This window comes from Plasmodium yoelii, assembly GCF_900002385.2.
Source record: "Plasmodium yoelii strain 17X genome assembly, chromosome: 9".
NCBI classification, from domain to species: Eukaryota; Apicomplexa; class Aconoidasida; order Haemosporida; family Plasmodiidae; genus Plasmodium; species Plasmodium yoelii.
In genome coordinates this window covers 703,540-724,142 of record NC_036181.2, presented here as the reverse complement: position 1 = coordinate 724,142, position 20,603 = coordinate 703,540, and the positions used below count along the sequence as shown (strand labels likewise).

Sequence of the window (20,603 nt, the reverse complement as noted above, 5' to 3'; positions counted from 1 at the left end):
TTTTTATATATATTTTAAGTTAATTTCATATGTACATATATAATTTTTAGTGTTAATCATATAACTAAAAGAAATGTATTACATTTTTATTATATCATGGAAAAATACAAAACAAATGTGTATTTTATATAGTTAAAATAAGCACATAGTATATAAAGCATAACAACATTAAACAAATTAATGTTGATGCTGTTTTTCTTATAATAAAAAGTTTTATTAAAATATATATAAATTAATAAAAAAAAACGAAAATGAATTCGCTAACTTTTTTCAACATTAAAATGTACTCCATATATAGTATGTGGTAATTGGAAGCATAAGGTTTGTATAATAAACAAGTAAAATACATACGTGCAAATAACAATAAAAAAATATTAAAAAATAAATAAATATATATATATCGATATTATATTCTTGGCAGGTTAAAAGAAAACCGTTGCAATTTTTCTAAATCCTCAGTAACATAAAGCAAGAGTATTTGCACATATGTTTCTATTGAAACACGATTAAAGATATATATTTTTGATAAATATATATACATGCATATAATCAATCATTGAAAAGTTTCCACATTATTATTTTACATATTTTGTAAATGAATAACATAAATATTTTGTACATGCGAATTTTTTTTAATTAAAATTTTTTTTCTTTTTTTTTTAACACCCCGTCCTTATCTTCTTAGGAATTATTTTACTACATATATTAATAAAATACATTTTTAAAGAAACTACTTTATTATTTTTGAATAAAAATGATATAATATATTTATGTTTTTTTAATTCCATCATCAAATATATATTGTAAATTTTTATTCTTATCAATCCATATTTTTTATTGGATATTTATTATTTATATCTTCCAAATACTTTATTTTTTTTTTATGTTTATCCAGTAGTAAGTACATATTGATATATATTATGCACATAAGTATGTAAAAGTTGTTTGATATATTAATTTGTAAGTAGAAAAAAGGATTTGAAGTTTTGTTTAAATGGTTATCTGTGTTTATCCATATAATATATATGTTTGTATATATGATTGTGTCATTTTTATGGCATTTTAAAATCAGAATATGCAAATTCTGTAACACAATTTAAAGTTAAATTTCTTATGTTTATCGTTTCAATGCTTTAACCGTTTTCTTTGATTTTTTTTTAAGTTATTAATTTTGTATTGAAATATAATGTATACCCCCACATGTATAAGATAAATATATATAATTAACTTTATATTTAGACATATTTTTGAGAACATATGGAAATATACGATTGCAATTTTCCTTAACAGTGTTAGCTTTATTTTAATGCACATTGACTATTATATTTTTCGTATTTTATTATTTAAATATTATGTCTATTATAATTTTTTTAATTTTACATATTATACCTTGATTAATTCTACACAATTAGCGTTATTTGTAAAAATAAAAAAGATTCATACATACAATCACATAGTAAAATGGAGTAAGTTATTTTATAAGTAGAAAAATGAATAGAAATAAAAAAAAATGTACGAAAGGTTCCTAAAGAAGATAAGTTTTGCTTGCACTAATGTATTACCAAAAATTGTGACTGAGGAGAAGAAAGAAAAAAAAGGAAATAGTTTTAAAAATTCGAAAAAATATAGAAAAAAAAATATAGATAACTGCAAATTATTATTAAGGATTGAAGATAAGTTTAATAATAATAAGAGAAAGATAAAAGAGAAAAATAAATTACCATGTTATTATAAAAAAGAGGAACGTCCATTTTTATATATGATTAAAAAAAAAAAAAAAAAAAAAAGAGCTATTCATTTATTTAATGAAATTGTTAAAACATATAAAGATACAAAATTTTTAAGTGATTTTTCATTAAAATTTTTATGCGAATTTGTTAAAGATGAAGAATGTCTAAATTATTTAAAAAGAAGAGAGGTGTGTACATTACTATTAATTTTAAGTCAGGAATTTTTAGGAAATAATAATGGCAATTTAAATAACGATAGTAGTAAAGAAAGCAATGAAAATAACAACAGCAACATTCTATTTTCAAATGAGAGAAATCATAAAATTTTAAAACTAAGTTGTTATTTATTAAAACATTTATCATTGAATAAATTAGAAAATGAAATATTAGACGATACATTTATGCTAATATTTTTAATGAAATTAAATTATATTTTCAATAAAAAAAAACATGTCAATTATAAAGATTTAAAGGATAATTACAGCTTTTATTTTTACACATTTTTGTTTTATTATTATTTATATGTTTTTAACAATACCAAAACTGTGGTTTTATTTCCAAATAAAAGAATATTTAAATGCGAATTCAAAACTATAAATGAATTAGAAACCGTATATAAAAAATATGAGGATACAAAAAATAGCTTTTATAATATAAATAGATATGGGTCTTATGAATGTAATAGTTATGATATTTCAAATTTAAAAACAAAAAATGATTATATTAACACACAAAAATATGAAGATTTTTTAAAATATAATTATATAATAAATTTTAATAGTTTAAAAAATAAATTTAATATTTTCTTCAAATTTAATGATGTATCAAATATAAATTTTGTAACCAAATTTGACAATTTCCATGTTCTACAAATTAATTATTATTATTGTATAATAAAAAATCGATCTGATATAATTGCAAAATCAGTGAATACAAATTTTCCTGTATATTTCAATTTGTTGCTTAAGCTGAATGATAATATAAGTAACAAACGATGGAATAATAATGAAAGGGAAAAAAATAATAGTAGTATTACTACTGAACAAGTTGGAAAGAATGGAAACAAATCGAATGATATGTTTAGTAATACAAAGGATGACGATAAGAGTAGATATAATGATGATAATAAATCCACGAATACTTTATTACTAAAAAATTTAAATAACAAGGGAAAAAGAAATAAAAATAAAATACTATTAACAGAGCTTCTATACCAATCTTTAGATTATTTCACACTAAATGAAGCTATACAAAATAAAAAAGAAGATAATAATATGATTAATAATTGCTTAAGGAAAATTATTAAGCATATAGAGAAAAAATATAAACTGGAATATATTAGTAATCCAAAAGAGTTAGACAACACCGAAAATAATAGCAATAATAAGGATGATAAAGATAGCAATAATAATGATAACAAAAAGGGAAAGAATGAAAAAAATGACGATAAAATATTATTTAGTGTAATTAATCGTGATTATAATGCAAAAAATAAAGACAATTTATTAAACAGAGAAATGATTTTGAAAAGAATTGATGATTTGTTAAGAATAACAAAAAAGTCATCGTTATATGTAAATACTGGTCTTCATATAATTTTTAGAAACATGTGTATAAACAATTTAAATTCACTAAACTTAGATTTATTATTTCTTATTAATTTATATTCAAATAATAATTTTAAAAATAAATTTTTTCATTATAATCAAAATAATAGGCCCCCATATTTATCTAATAAAAATTCAGAGGAAAATGATAATAATAGTAAGAATTTAGGGAATGAAAAAGATAAATCATTAATTGAAAGTGATCAAACGGAAAAGAAAAATAAAGCATCATTAAATAATGGTACAAATAACACAACTTCTTTTAATGCTCCAACATTAGGTTTACCATTATTAGGAAGTGGGATCAATAATAATGATGATAATAATAATGTAGAATCTAGAATAAATATACAAGATGCTAAAAATAAAAAAAATAATAAAAATAATGATATACATAAAGAATTAACGTATATAATTAAAATTTTCGCTAATTGCTTATCAGAAAATAAATTAAATTTTAATTCTTTTTCTCTTTTATATTTTATGTATAAAAATGTATTACTAAATATAATGGCAATCTCATTTAATTTTCTATATAGTCTTAGTTCAGAATTTTTTTTTTTCAATGATACAATAAACTTAATTTCACAATATAATTTAAAAAAAGGTCAAATACCATGTACATTATACTATGATAGTATAAGAGCTTTTACAAATATCAAATCACATTATAAATATTTTTTAAGTATGATAAAAAGAGAAGAAAAAGAAATTCCAAAAGAAAGTATTATCGAGAAAAAAATTAATGAGCCTCTTTTATTTAGCAGTTTATACAAAGATATAGACAAATTTAATGAGCATAAAATTGGGTATGATAGAAAATGTACTAAAGAAAATGATCAATTAAAAAATAACAGCAAACAAATATATCGTACACATTTTGAGTTATTTTTAGAAAAAGTTGACAACTTTTTAAAAGATCAAAATATATGGGAAGAAATAAATAATAAAAATTCATTAACTCATTCTTCTTTTCAAATAACAAGAAGGAAAAAAAAAAAAAAACTGTTGGATGAAAACATGTATATGATTGGTAAATTTAATTATAATTTTTACGACATAAACGATAGATTTATTCCTATATATATATATGCTAAAAAAAGTCTTATAAAAAAAAATAAGCATTTTCGTAAAGACAATGAAAAAAGAAAATATAATTATCAATGGAAGGAACAAAACCTAGAAGATATACATAATATCATAGAGTTGGAGAAAAGTGAAATAGAATTAGATAAAGAGAAAGAAAATGTAATTAACAAAAAAGGAAAAAAAAAAAAAAGCATAAACGTTATATTTGTACACGGATTACGAGGTCATGCTCTTCGTACATGGAGATGTTCGAATTTGTACAAGGGATTTGCAGATTATAATTTTTATTACAAGAAAAACAATTTTAAAAATTGGAAGAAGAAAAAAGGAAAGAAAAATAAAAGGAATGAATATCAGGATGATGAACTATTAAATAATTATCCTTACAATGTTACAGAAGAGAAAACAAAAAATGAGAATTATAATTCTAATATACATAACATAAATAATAATATATCAACTGATATAATAGATATAAATTCAGGAAAAGAAACCAATAATGGGGATGATAAACTTATGGAAGTTTTAAATAATCCAAACAGTTTAAAAGAAAAAAAAAATGTAATTTTATTTGATGACATAAAAAAAGAAATAAGAAAACATATAAAAATAAAAAATAATTTTAAATTGATAAATAATGATGATATTATTAAAGCATTAATGCTAAATTATAAGCATAACCAAAATATTATTCCTATGTTTGTAAAAAATACATGTATAGACAAAAAAAAATTTAAACAATTATTTTTAAATAATAATAAATTGAAAAGTGAGTTAGAACTATACAATGGCTCTGTGTCTTATTTAGCATGGCCTTTTTATGTACTCCATTTAAATAGAAAAAAATTGAATGTGTTCATATTTAATTATTTTTCTCCGTTATATCCAATTGGGACATATTATACTCAAACTGGTTTTAAAAAAGATAAATGGAGCAAAAATGTAGCAAATAAAAATGGAAGTGATTTATTATCTGAGGAAAAGAAAAATGAAAATGTGGAAAATAGTGAAAATGAAGTAACCGAAACGAACGTAAATGAGAACAGCATATATTCTCATTTAAATCCACTAAATATTTTTTTTAAAAAAAATGAAAATACGAAAGAAAAAGGCTTTAAGGAACAAGAAAAATATTTTTATACTGATAGAATGTCCTTAGATGAGTTATCAAATTATTTTTTAATTAAATTAAAAAAATTAAATATTGGGAAAAATAACGACATTGTATTTGTAGCTCATTCCATGGGTGGATTATTAACTCAGTATGTATTATTAAAAGATGATAATATTTTAAATAAAACAAAAAATGTTTTTTTTTATTCTTCACCACATTTTGGGTCTCCATTATCTTCAACAGCCTTTTTATTAAAAAACTTCCTATGTCCATATGTTATTCAATTAAATGCTTACAATTCAACACTAACTAATTTACAACAAAATTTCAATCAAAGAATTAAAAACAAAGATATAAAAGTTTACTCTTTTTCTGAATCTGAGAAAACACCACTCCCGTTTTTTGGTAAGGAGATGCGTATATATCATTGCTTTTTTCTTTTATTGCATTTTACCAATATTTTGTTTATTCTATTTATTTTGTATATTCTATTTATTTTACTATTTCCATTTAATACATTTATAGGTCTTCACACAATGATAGTTCCTTCAGTATTTTCCTACCTATACTATTCAAAAATATTTTTGATTATCAAAAGTTGTGATCATTTGGAAATTAGCAAAATAAATAGCGAAGCGGATGTAAAATATTATTATTTAAATAACGTTTTGAAGGGAATGTTAAAAGAAGGACAACATCAAAAGGTAGTTAATCCAAAATAGAAACATTTGTATATGTATACATATATATATAATAAAATGCACGAAAACGGAAGCAGTAGCAATGTTATAATAATTGTATGCCTTCTTAACATTGCCAAATTTGTATAAATCATGATAAGAGGGACATCTGCTCATTTTGTTATTTTGTTATTTTTTTATTTTTTTAATTTTTTATATTTTTTATTTTTAACTTTATGTTTTTTGAATATTTTTTATAAAAGAGCATTAAATTATTTACACTATATACTATAAAAATTGGCACATATAATACACAATTTTGTTTATTATATCCATTTTTTATTATTTATAATATTATGTGAATAAATAATTGTGCCTGTTATTCTAATATTGTATCTTTTTTTACTTGTTTATTTATATATTCGTTCATTATACTCACACATGTAATAGATCACATTCATATGTTTTTGTATTAACACTAAATGTTTTGTAAAAACTATAACAATTTTTTAATTTCATTTGAATGAAAAAAAACAAAAAATTATAAAAGCAAATCGTGAAAAAAAAGAAAATAGAGAATATAATAGACACATTTGTTTTTTATGAATTATTGCAACGGATTTATAAGGTAAATTCGTCCATTTTTTAATTGTTAACATTATTATACATAGGAATTTCATTTGTTATATTTCATCAATTTATTTAATCACTTATGTCTAATAATATTATTGTTGTCTTTACTATGATAAGGTCCAGCAATTGAATGGTGTTATTAGCATTTTATATATGCAAATATGTTTATATATATAAATGGAATAATTTTTTAAAAGGGAAAAAAACTGTTTAAGTTTTTTTACTTAAAAAACAAATAATTTTATTTGCTTATTGCTTTGGGTATAAAACAATAAGTTTTATTTAAAATGTAATATAGAAAATGTGTAAAAATACATATAAGAATTATATATAATATTATAAATGGTTTATTTAAAAAATTAACAAATTTAAAGAGGAATAAAAAAAAAAATTAAAAATGATAAATATATTAATATATAAATAAAAATATTGTAATGAATATATTACTTCCTACTTTTAGGAAAGGAATGAAGTAACATTGTTGCTTTTCTTTTGCTTTTCTTTTGCTTTCCTTTTTCTGTTTTTCATTTTATGGGTTTTCATGATGATTCTTGAATTATTTCATGCCAAACATGGATTCTATAGATTGTATATTTAATCGTATTGTTATATTTAAGCAGACCAACTCATTCAACAAATATCGCAAAACATAAGGAACATATACAATTTTGCATGAAACATTACACGATTTACAAACTGCCATTTTACTATTTCCTCCAATTGACCGTCCTTTCATTAATTTGCCACTACAGTTATATTGCAAAATTGGAGATAATATCAATCCACATTTAGGACAAACAAAACATTCATGTCCATCTGAATTCATTAAAAATCTTTCATTAATTATAAAACTACAACCATGCGATATTAAACCATCTCTTTCCATTTCTCCTAATCTTATACCACCATGTTTTTTTTTACCTTTTAAAGGTTGGTGTGTTAAATGACATACAGGTCCTGTCCGTCTAACTTGGGCTTTATCATAAGCCATATGTCTTAATCTTTGATAATAAATTACTCCGAAAAATATATGTGCTTGTAATGGGACTCCATATATACCACTATATAATAATTCTGTTCCATAATAATCATATCCTTTATTTAGTAGCAATTTTGCAAAAAAATCAATTTTTTCATCGTAACTAATTTCAGTTGTGTCACTATTTTCGGTGGAACTTTTTATAGTAGTTTTTTTTTCATCAGCATTTTCATCTTGCTTGTTCAGAAATCCCTTTGCTCCACAACCATCAATCCATGGGTTATTGAAACTTTTCTGTTTAGTATATTTTCTAAAAGGAGTAGCATCAATTCTTTTGCCATATATAGAAGCAGCTTTACCACAAATACTTTCGATAAGCATACCAATCGTCATACGTGATGGTATACCATGAGGATTAAAAATAACATCTGGAACGATTCCACTTTCTGAAAAAGGCATATCTTCATGAGGGAATAATCTTGAGACAACACCTTTTTGTCCATGTCTTGAAGCAAATTTATCTCCTACTAAAGGTGGCCTAGTTGTTCTTAATCTTATTATTGCAACTTGATTATTACTTTGTGAATTACTTACACAATCAACATAATAATCACCATGAGTTTTAAAAACTTCATAAGTAGTTAATTCATTTTTTTTATTTATATATGAATATAATGGATTATTTTCTAGTATTTTTTGGTTTATACATGGTAAACCATCTTTATTTAAAAATCTTCCTTTATATTCACGAGGATTATTTTTCGTTGGTAAACTATTAATAGTATATCTAACATTATTACCTAGAGCAAAATCAGGAGAATTTGTTTTTTTATATAAATCAATTACTTCCGTTTTATATATATGTGTTCTAAACATTCCTCTATCTGAACTAGCTTTATTAATTATAAGTGCATCTTCCATATCATATCCTGTATATGCTAATATAGCAACAACCGCATTTGTACCACTAGGAAAATTATCAACTCCATAAAATTCATAATCTCTTGTAACAACAAGTGGAAATTGTGGTGTTATAATTCTATAAATTTTATTAGTAAAAGTATAAAACATATTTAAACTTTGTATCCCCATTGTTTGTTTAAGCATTTGACATTGATATATATTACGAGGACTTTGGTTGTGATCAGAAAATGGTGTTAAAGAAGCTAAAAATGATAAAAAGGATGTTTGTTTTAATTCCATATATTCAAATTTTTGAGGAATCTGTTCATATATATCTATATTCAAGTTTTCATCACTATCGATATAAGTTGTTGATGACATATTATCATCTGAATATTTATCAGATTCACTACTTGTTTCATAATCAGAGCTACTAATATATTCATCCTCATTAAATTGATATTGTTTTTTATTTTCCAGCATATTTAATATTTTGTTTTTATTTTTTTTTCTTACAATTTCACTTTCATTATAATTTTCTGCCTCTTTTTCTATGTTATGTTTTTTATTAGTATAAAAATGATATTGTTCTTTGAGGGTCATTTTTTTCGTATTTTTTGTATTGTTTATACTATTTAAATTTACCATATTTTCTTTTTTTTTTAAAATTTTTCGAGCCAAATTATTTTTTAGTATATCATCATAATTTACAGCTATAGAAACATATGGTTGATATCCAGGTGAAATAAATTCAATACATTTCATTTTTAGATTTAATATAGGCCTTATAATTCTACCTGTACATGTGTGAATTGTTATACTATCCATCAATGATTGCTCATTTAAGTGTGCAATAATTTCAAAATGTGACTTTAAATTATATAAATTATGATTTTTTGCATATTTCAGTTTATAAACGGTTCTTTTAAAGTCATTTTCACTAATATATGTAATTGGAACCGAATCAACAATGATTGGAATAGTTTGATTCTCATAAACAGTATGTATACCACTTGTTTCATCTAAATTAACATTTATTCCAATTTTTTTTAAATACATTTTTATATTAAATTTATGTGGTTCGTTACTAGCAACATTATGAATACAACAATATTGAGACAGGTGATTTAATAAACCACATGGCGAACCGTCAGGCGTATGGACAGGGCATATAAAACCCCAAGATTCTCCTAACAATTTTCTTGGTGATAAAACCTTAACGTCTTGAAAAAAACTACCTCTATGTATAGCTCTAAAATTAGTTAGCAATCTAAGGTTATTAATTTCGTCTGCTAAAATAACCCACCCACTTTTTTGTTGGTAATGTATATAATCAGATGATATATTCCCCGTTTTAAAAAGATATGATATAGCAAAAGATGCAACTCCAAATGTTCTAGTATTTTCAATAAATAGCCGAGAATCACTAAAGATTTCTCTCAAGTACCCATCGACATTTGTAAATAATTTTTCCTTTTCGTTCATAAACATAAGTCTGAGATTTTTCGTCGAATCCCTCTTGCTGATCATATTGTCTAAAGAGAAAGAATGGGAACATATATATGTGTACACAAAAGTTGAAAAAATATACTAATTAATGCATATGTATGATGAGATAATTACCATTTTCCGAGGTTAATTCTTCATTGTTTTCCAATTTATCCGTATTGTTAAGCAAAATCTGATTGAAGTGGTCTTCACTCAATTCATGCAATATCATTTCCTTGTAACGTAGATATATTTGTTTAACATTGAGCTTGAATCCTTCATATTTTTTTTCCAAAAATCTATGAAGAGATCTACTATACAGCATTTGCATTCTATAAAAGCAACTTAAAATTCTTTCTTTAAGAATATTTGATAATAAACCACTACAAGTTGTTACAGAATGATATTCTAAAGAATCTTTATTTACTGTATTAATTAATTTAAATTTACTTAGAACTAATTGTTTAAACATTAAACAAATCGTTTCGAATTTTTCTGAATTACTTTGCAAATGTGGTAATACACAATATTTGACAACATTTTTTCCTTTTTTATAATTATTTCCGTCATAATATCTAAATATAGTTCTTGAAGTATTTGCATACTTTCCTAAATATTTTAAATTATATTTATCGAATACTTCTTTTTCATTAATATCATTTTTTAAAAAAATAGAATTTATATAATTTTCTATATATTTGATTGCATTTTCATTTTTTATACCCAATTTAATTTTGTTATATATATAACTTTTTTTTTTTATTGGGCTCAGACATAAAATTAACACATTGAATGCTATACGAATAAAAGACCCCTGGAATCGTGATAAATATTCATATTCATAATTATTTAAATAAGATAAAGAATTAATAAAAACACTATTGTCACTTAGTAAACAATTTATATGAACTTTATTTTCTTCGTTTAGCAATATTGCATTATATTTTGGGCATATTACATATCTTATTATTTTTAAATGACCAGAAACAATAAAAAATCCTCCTAATATGCTTTCATCTTCCCCCTTTTGAACTAATTCTTTTTTATTTAAATTTTTTAAATTACATAAATCTGATAAAACCATAATAGGAATAAAACCTGTACTTACAGTAGTTCGAACAATTTCATTTTTATATTGTTTATTTATTACAACTAAAACTTCACCTTCGTAAGTGCTACAAGCTAATTTGCATAAATATGGGTAATTAGGTCTTGTATTTCCATTATCATTTTTTATAACTGGGGTTTTTATTATTATATCACTTATATAAAATTTTATACGTTCTTTTGGTTTTTTCTCATAATTTAAACAAGAGTATTTATTTAGATTAGGAGAAAATTCAATAACTGGTAATGTTTCAGGCATATTTTTTATATACACATTTATAAATGAATTAAAATCATCAATATGAGATTGAACTAAAAATTTTGTGAATATATTATAAGTCCCATTAATTACTTTGTCAATTTTTAATTTTTTATTTGGATATAAGGATTCTATAATTTTTACATGTAATTTTATTTCTTCATCAGTAATATCTAAATTTATCCTTCTTGTGTTTTTATTATTATCTTCATTATTTTGATTTTTGGTAATTAAGCTTTTTTTATTATCCATTTTATAACGGTTCATTTCTTTTTCACTTGCTTCATTTGTTTTATGATTATTCGATGATATCACCGCCATTTTGGTTTCTTTTAAGAGAAATTTATGATGAATATTTAACTATACTATTTTATAAATAAATATATATATATAATGCATTCCTTTTTAATTATTTGCTCACTTGCTTATTGAAATAATATGAAACATAGGCGTGTAAACGATATAATAGTATAAATATATCGATTTCCGTTGTTATTTATGTATATATATACATGTACGCCCGTACGGCCGTATGCATGTGCTATGTAAGAAGATATGTATAGGCGTACTGCCTATATTTTAAATGATATTTTAAATATTCATGGCATTAAACTTATAATTTGTTTATATACCTGCTCATACAATTTGAGTATGAACAAATTTCAGTTTTTATAAAACTCTGTTTACTAGTATCATTAAAAATGACACAATGACCCCATTTATATATATATATATACAAAAATGTTCAAAAAGAAAAAAATATATATATTTAATTATATATTACCAGCGTGGTAATGACACAAATCAAAAAATTATATATTTTAATTATTCAACTATTCTAATATATCTACTTTTGATTAACGAAAAAGTTGTTGAAGAAAAAAATATAATACATATATAGATAGCATAATGCTCTATTTATATAAAACGACTTTTTTTTTTTTTTTTTTTTTTTAAATACATGCTATTATTTTTGACTGTAATGTTATTATATTTTTTGACTTATATAGTATGATATTTTTAGTGGAATAATTAATATGTATGAAGAACGAATAAAGCACTTAAGTATAAATAAAAATATTATATAAACCCTGAACTTTGTTTCCTATTTTTTCCCCTTCTATGAAAAAATCTTAAGCACACAAAAAAATTCGTAAATATTACCGTTTCATTGGATTGATATAAATTTTTTAGTATATTTGAATTTATACATTTTATTTTTATTTTTTTTGTGAAGTTGGGGTTAATACATTTTTTCCCTTGTATACCGAAATTTACCTTTATTTTGGAAACATATAAAAAAAATATTTATATTTATCCTATTTATTATTATTTATTATAATTTTTATATTTTTGCCCATCATTTTGGATAATATAAATCTTTAGTTTTGTTTTGCCAATACTATTTACATGGTTACCCCTCGAGGAGCATTAATATATACATATGCATTTATTATGCGTTATATATTTTCCCTTTTTTTGAAGCATGTTTGTGTATATATTACCATGCTCTCAAAGTTCGATTAATTTATATATATGAATATGAATATATCTTTTGTGATTGCTTAACGAACACATCAATTAACAACACAAATAAAAAACGCCCAAAGTTTGCCCATTGAAATTACATATATTTATACATCCCTGATATACACAGGACATTCTTTATGTATTCGAAAAAAAAAAAAAACTAAATAATATACAGATTAAACACTTTTTAAAGGGCAAAATGACAGTGATAAGTGCTGTAATAAGTACGAAAAACAAAATTTTAGTTTCACGCCAGTTTCAGAATATTAGTAAATGTGATTTAGACTCTCTAGCAATTCCTTTTCACAACTTGATAGAAAGAGAAAGGAGTGATCATACATATATAGAAACCGAAAAGGTGCGTTATGTATATCAACCATTAGATAATATATATATTTTTTTAATAACCAATATAAACTCTAATATTATTGAAGATTTAGAAATAATAAAAGTATTAAGCCAAATTATCCAAGATATATGCCAAGGGAATATAAATGAATCCACAATTTTAAAAAAATGTTTTACTATAATATTTTATATTGATGAATTAATTAAAAATGGCGTAAGAGAAATAGTAAATACGAATCAGATAAAAGCATATATTGAGATGGAATCACATGAAGAAAAGTTACAAACTTTAATAAGAGAAAATAAAGAAAAAGAAGAAAAAGAAAGGAGAAAATTTATTGCATCAAAATTAGAAAAAGATAGACAGAAAAAAAATAAAAGCAATAGTATTAGTAATAATAGTTTTATATCAAATAATATTATTAATAATGTAGAATATAATTCAAATTTAATAGAAAACTTTTTATATAGATCTGAAGATCAACCAACTATTGTTGATGAAACATTTAATTCCTATAAAGGTATGCAATTAACAAATAAAAAGGAAAACGTTAGAATATTAGATGTCGTAGATAATAGTGGAATAGAACATAAATCAAACATTAATGTTAATTCTATTTTTGATAAACCTGTTAATATATATATAAATGAAAATATTATATGTACACTAAGTTCTGAAGGAACATTATGTGACTTGGATATTCAAGGAGTATTTAATTTACAAATCAACAATAATAAATACTCAAAAATTATTATACAAATAAATAATGAGTATGCAGATAAGGCAAAAATACATCCAATATTAGACAAAAATAAATATAATTCTAATATATTAGAATTAAAAGATAAAAATAAAAATTTTAGAACATCTACAGTATACCCATTGCTAAAATGGAAAATAAACCATCTTAACGATATGTATTTACCTCTTAATATTAGTTGTTGGCCATGTGAAGATAATGAAAGTACAATATTAAATTTGGAAATCGAAAATAAAATGAAAAATCCAAATCAAAATATATACGATTTAAATGTTAATTTAATGTGTCCATCTTCAAGTAAACCACAAGTTATTAGTAAGGATCAAGGAATTATACAGCATGATGGAATTTTATTAAATTGGCATGTTGATACTTTAGAAAATAATAAGAATTGTCAAATAGAAATATCTGTTAACTCAAAACCTGAACATATATTCCCATTTTCTGTTGAAGCTAAATCAGATGTTCTTGCACACAATCTTAATGTTCTTAGTGTTATAGACGAAGACACAAATGAGAATATAGAGTATGAAATAAAGAAAAGCATAACCTATTTGTTTACTGTAAATAAGTAAGGGATATTTATTTTTATCAATAAGCAAGAAAATTTTCTTATTCTTTGTATTTTTTTCTACCCTTTTTACGTAACGATATAAAATAATGTCATTATTCTTTTATAATTTTTCTAAAAATTATGGAAAAGAAACAAACATGGTAATACTTGATCGAAGAAACTCTTTACGTTTTATGTTTGTTAAGAGTTTTTTTTAACTCTGAAATTTGGGACAAAATCCATTCCAATTTTCCGAGATATTTTATAAATATTATTAATCGTTTATGACAATATGGATTTAGCGCACATTCATGTTATTCATTTATATTTATCTATATACTTATTTTATTTTTATTTTTTTGTATGAAACTTTTTATTACACGATTTTGAACCCCCTCATATTTTATCTTTCCCATTTTATTTTTTGTAATATGTTTTCATAAATTACAAAAATATTAAGTGTAAAAACTAAGCTTTGCATATAAGCCGCTAAATCGATAAACAAAAGATTTAATTATTAATACAAATGTCGTATAATTTTTTAAAGGATGTGAAATAGAAATATGCCTATTCATGTAGAAGTGGTGATAATAACTAAAAATATATTTCCTTTTTTTGTACATTTTCCTATTATTACTTATTTTTCCAATAGTTATATTGTCTTATCATTAATTGGGAATTAAGAAAAATAAAGCTAGCATATATTTTATTGCTATAATCATTAAGGGAAATTTTGTACGTGTGCATAAATATGCTATATATTTTGGTGTGTGGATTAAATATTTTTAGATTATTATAAAATTGTTTAATAAAAATCAATTTTTTCTCCCTATTTTTACCTTATTTATATTCATTAATTTATAGTATTATTCTTCTTTATTACCTTTTTTCAAAATAATTAAATTCTCTAATTTTATTAAAAAAAAAATTCTTATATGATAGGAAATATATGGGTGAAAGTGCGTATTCATAAATTTCATATTCTAAGATAAGTCCATAAGACTGTATATATGTATGTGGATATGCACATAAGATCAAAAATCGAGCAAGAAATACAGAAAAAAATATTTATAACCAAGGAAAACCTTTTAAAACATACGAAAATATAATTAATGTCTGAAACTGTGAAGACAGGTCTTTTTTATCGAGACTATGCTTTATATGTTGGAGAATATATTGTGTGTGATGAGGGAAATAGAGACAAAGATATTTTAGAAGAGAATAAGGGCACCCCATCTAAAATTAGTGGGGAAACAAATACTTCAAAAGGAAATGAAAAAAAAGAAAATATAATAATAGAAAAAAAAATTGACGAAAAAAAAAATGGTTACGATAATTATAAAACTAAAGAGGAGAGTGAAAAATGCTGTGAAATAAAAGAACAGTTAATAATTTTACAAGGAAATGGAAAATATATAAAACATAATGAAATATATACTGGTTTATTCATAAAAAATGAATATAGAAATGGTATATGGGTAAAATATAAAAACATACATAATTTATTTGTTTACATGAATTTGTATGATGATGTAATTAATAAATATAATGACAATAACATCAAACAAAATGGGGTCGAAAAATTAAAAAACTTTTTATATGTTCCATTAAAAGAGGTTAATATATATATTGGTGAATTTGATAATAATATGTTCAATGGATTTTCTTTATATTATTTTTATCCATTTTTATATATTGGATATTTTGTAAACAATTCAATGAATGGATATGGATACATGTTTTATGTTCCATCGATATCAGACGACGATTTTATTTGTTGTCCTGGAAAAAAAAATAATATATTTTTTTCTAATAATTACTTTAGCTTTTTATCACTAGAAAGTTGTAATAGTCAAAATAGTTATATTAATAATTTAAATAATAAGGAAAAAACAAAACTTCAAAGTGGGGAAGTTCATTGTAATCATATACCAGAAAATAACAACAATACTGCTAGCCATAATTTATTATATAACGTGTATGAAAGGATAGAAAATATAATAAAAAAAAAAAGGAATACTAATTTAGGATCCCCAAATGAACAAAATATTTCTACTATAGATGAACAAAATATTTCTTCTATAGATGAACAAAATATGAAAATTGTCCAAAAAAATAAAGAAGCTTATTTCATTGAAAAAATTGAAGAAGATATATTTAAAAATTTCAAGCTAAAAATAAGACGAAAAAACAAGTTATATAAAATAAAGAAAATTTTTGATGAAAATAAAAAAGAAAATATATTTGATATATTGAAATATATTTCTCATGATAATTTAATTTTTCAAGGGTATTTTTATAATGGTACTTATTCAACACACTTAAAAAGACAAATATTATACAAAAAAAAGTTTTTAGAATTATATAAAAATAAATTTGTTCAAAAAATTGAAGCTATTCAAAAGGATATACTTAATGGCTTATCCCATGATGATCTAAATATAAACAAATATAATTCTCTTTATATTTTTGAAAACAAAACAAAAAATAATGATCTCCCACTTCCCAACAATACAAAAGCATATTTGAAAGGCGTGGATACTGAAGAGAAAGAGGGTATAAGCAAACCAATTGATAATGAAGATATATTAAGTCAAACCTTTGTAAATATAATTGACTTAAATTTAGTTAAACACATTTTCGAATTAATAAATGATAAAAACATTGAATATAATGTTGAAATTGTTACTGATAAAAAAATTTTTAAGTATAAAAATATATTTAACGAACTAAATATTAATGATGAAAAAACAAATTATTTTAATAAGTGCACATTAAATTTAACTGGTTATTATCAGCTAGTTGTCTTAAACTTTAAATGTAAGTCGGAGAAGACCATTAATTTGTGTACAAGCAAAGAGAATATTCAGAGCGTTTACAAAATTAAAATGTTTTTAATTTCGTCTGATAAATCTTCTATAATTAAGTATAACACATTTGATTTATTTTACATATTTGTATACATTAAAACTTCGGATAAAAAAATTAAAAATAAAAATGTGAAAAAAAAAAAGTAATTTTTTTTCTCCATATTGTGAATTTCAGTTTGAATTTTTTCTCACGACCTTTTATTTTGTTATACTATTTTTTGGTATTATGCACATATAAACATTTACTCCGTTTCTTTATGAGAAATAATATAAATTAAAAAATGAACATGCTAAAAAATTATAAGAAATAAAAAATTATCTCATAATAATTTATTCTCTTTACGATATGCAATAGCATATAATACAGCGTATATGTAAGATTTATAATTTTAATATATATATATGTAGAAAAACTAGCAATAATAATGCTGGTTTAATAGTAAAATATTATATAATACATACTTCATTCTCCTACTAAAATTATGAATATATGTAAGTCTATTTTTATCGATGAATTATTAATGCAAATGCTAAATGGTTTTATACCACTATGGCATTAGCCACAAATTATGTGTTAAAAAAATAAATAGTAATATTTTATAAAAACACGCAAATAATCCAATAAAAATTATGATAAATATGTTTACACATATGTGAGTGTATAACGTGTTATTATTATATGTATAGATACTTGATTAATTTAGTTTTAAGCTGATATATAAATATTCTTACCCCTTTTTTAACAACCCATATTTTAATAATCATAAGCATATTTTTAAAATGAAACCGCCATATTTCAATGTTTGGTCAGAAAACTTTTACCATAAAGAAAATATATTATCAGTAAAATAACAACAAATTTGTACTATGACATTGTGCTAGTTTTTATATCCATATATATATTTATTTATATTGAATATTATTTCATGTGCATTTATTTAGTTATATATTTACTATAGACATTCGTACATTTCCTTTTTATATATATCAAGGTATTAAATAGCATACTCGTGCACTCAATTATTATTGGTGCTTTTTTCATAAAAATTCCACAAATAATAAAAATATTTGTTAGTAAGAACGCTTCTGGTATCTCATTTGTATCCATATATTTAGATGTAATGATTTAATGCATTTATGTACACATATTTATATATGTTGTAGTGAATACATTGTGGATATAAATGAATAATGACGTGTAACCAAAGATAAATAATATATATGTTAAATTACACCGATGTTACATTTGTATTTATAATAAAATATGAAGTATATGCATTATTATTATTTATCTATTTATTATTTATGTTCTAGATTTTTGTAGCTAGTTCACTAATAGTCCTTTCGATAAGAGATAACATAAATCTGAAACTATATTTAGACACCCTTTTAATTCGTAAAAAAATAATACTATAAAAATATTCACAAATACATATATATAAGCTAGAAAAATGCATATGTGAATGTAATGATGCACATAAAAATATGTGTTGAAAAAGTATGAAATGTGTATATGTACTATATTGCTAAACATTGCGTATCAACGTTAGCAGCATTAAAACAATTGAATTATAATTTATTTTGTTTTTCGAATGTGCATAAATAATTCGTCGTATTTTTCACGTCTTTTAACAGTTGCGCAAAATCTTTTGATATTATATTTTATGTGGAAATATAGCAACCCATACTCAAAATTCATTAAAATTTTCAAAATTTGTTTATATATATTTTATATTTTGTTTCTAATCTATGGCTTGCCTAAAGCATTCCTTCCTTTCATTGGAATAATATCTATTCCAATAGGTTATAAAAAATAAATAAACATTTATATATACATAATTGTGTATGCCATCACATAAGTGTTTACTATATACATTTTGTGTGTGCGAATATTCTTATAGTTAAATAATTATGTATGTTGCTTTTATAACTTTAGGTATTTTTTCCAAATTCCCTCAAATACGTTTAAATAAGAAAAATAAGCACACCGGAAGTTTATCTCCAATGACTTACTTATTCCTTTTTCTTGGTAATTTATCCAGAATGTTTGTCATATTTTATAATATAAAAAATAAAATATATATGGTAAGTTACAAAAGAAAGGAAATGAAAAGGATCAAAAAGAGAATAGACATGCGTATATGAATACCGATATATGGACGATGTTTACATACATAAAATGATATTAATAATTAACTCACATGTTGTATAATAATAGTAATTATTTTTTTTTTTCAAGATAAATTGTGCTTTTTCGGCGGTCTTAAATTTCACTATTTTATTCCAAGTAAGAGCAATAAAATAAAACAAAAGTATTATACAATAAAAAATATTAACATAAAAGGAAATGATATTTATTTTGTGCATTCATCTTTAGATTTTCTATTACTGGAAAAACACAAATAAAGTTTTAGCTAAAACCAAGGTCGAGTAGAATAAAATACGATCGATATTATTTGCATAAGTATATATACATATGACTAGGAATGAGTTCATGTTTTTTTTAAGCAAAAACTACAACTTATAGTTTATGATTATAAATTTTAATTCCTAAGTTATCGTTATGGAAGTATAGTTACAAACTTGTACCACCCCCAAAACGTGATTTATGTGTGAAAAAACAAAAAGAAAATTATTTGTTTAAATTATTTGTTTAAATTATTTGTTTAAATTATTTGTTTAAATTATTTTTTTAAATCATTTTTTTAAATCAATTTTTTAAATCATTTTTTTAGATCATTTTTTTAGATCATTTTTTTAGATCATTTTTTTAGATCATTTTTTTAAATTATTTGTTTAAATTATTTGTTTATAATATTTTTTTCTTTTTATTTGCATATACTTTGAACATATGCATAACTTAAAATGTTTGCATAATTATTTTTGTGTATAAGCATTTTATCTGAAACACGTAAATATATAGAGTACACTCATTTGTGTTCTCTTATTAAT

The 20,603-nt window shown here is 22.3% G+C and overlaps 5 protein-coding genes across 5 annotated transcripts; 4 read left to right on the top strand and 1 right to left on the bottom strand.

The window, feature by feature from the left end:
• Nucleotides 1-1,510: 1,510 nt before the first annotated feature.
• Nucleotides 1,511-6,262, top strand: PY17X_0915400 (alpha/beta hydrolase, putative; the record flags this gene model as incomplete). The annotated part of the gene is made up of 2 exons (XM_022955958.1): nt 1,511-5,945; nt 6,066-6,262. 2 exons carry the CDS (start codon nt 1,511-1,513, stop codon nt 6,260-6,262), a joined length of 4,632 nt encoding a protein of 1,543 aa, XP_022812165.1.
• Nucleotides 6,263-7,409: 1,147 nt separating this feature from the next.
• On the bottom strand, nt 7,410-11,910 carry PY17X_0915300 (DNA-directed RNA polymerase subunit beta; the record flags this gene model as incomplete). The annotated part of the gene is made up of 2 exons (XM_720301.1): nt 7,410-10,270; nt 10,359-11,910. 2 exons carry the CDS (start codon nt 11,908-11,910, stop codon nt 7,410-7,412), a joined length of 4,413 nt encoding a protein of 1,470 aa, XP_725394.1.
• Nucleotides 11,911-13,318: 1,408 nt separating this feature from the next.
• Nucleotides 13,319-14,803, top strand: PY17X_0915200 (coatomer subunit delta; the record flags this gene model as incomplete). Its single annotated transcript, XM_719547.2, has 1 exon — nt 13,319-14,803. One exon carries the CDS (start codon nt 13,319-13,321, stop codon nt 14,801-14,803), a length of 1,485 nt encoding a protein of 494 aa, XP_724640.2.
• A 1,090-nt stretch (nt 14,804-15,893) lies between these two features.
• PY17X_0915100 (conserved Plasmodium protein, unknown function) lies at nt 15,894-17,798 on the top strand (the record flags this gene model as incomplete). The annotated part of the gene is made up of 1 exon (XM_719548.1): nt 15,894-17,798. The coding sequence occupies one exon, from the start codon at nt 15,894-15,896 to the stop codon at nt 17,796-17,798; it is 1,905 nt and encodes a 634-aa protein (XP_724641.1).
• Nucleotides 17,799-18,431: 633 nt separating this feature from the next.
• PY17X_0915000 (PQ-loop repeat-containing protein) lies at nt 18,432-20,085 on the top strand (the record flags this gene model as incomplete). Its single annotated transcript, XM_022955957.1, has 7 exons — nt 18,432-18,494; nt 18,644-18,769; nt 18,966-19,047; nt 19,287-19,454; nt 19,588-19,736; nt 19,891-19,938; nt 20,029-20,085. 7 exons carry the CDS (start codon nt 18,432-18,434, stop codon nt 20,083-20,085), a joined length of 693 nt encoding a protein of 230 aa, XP_022812164.1.
• Nucleotides 20,086-20,603: the final 518 nt, after the last annotated feature.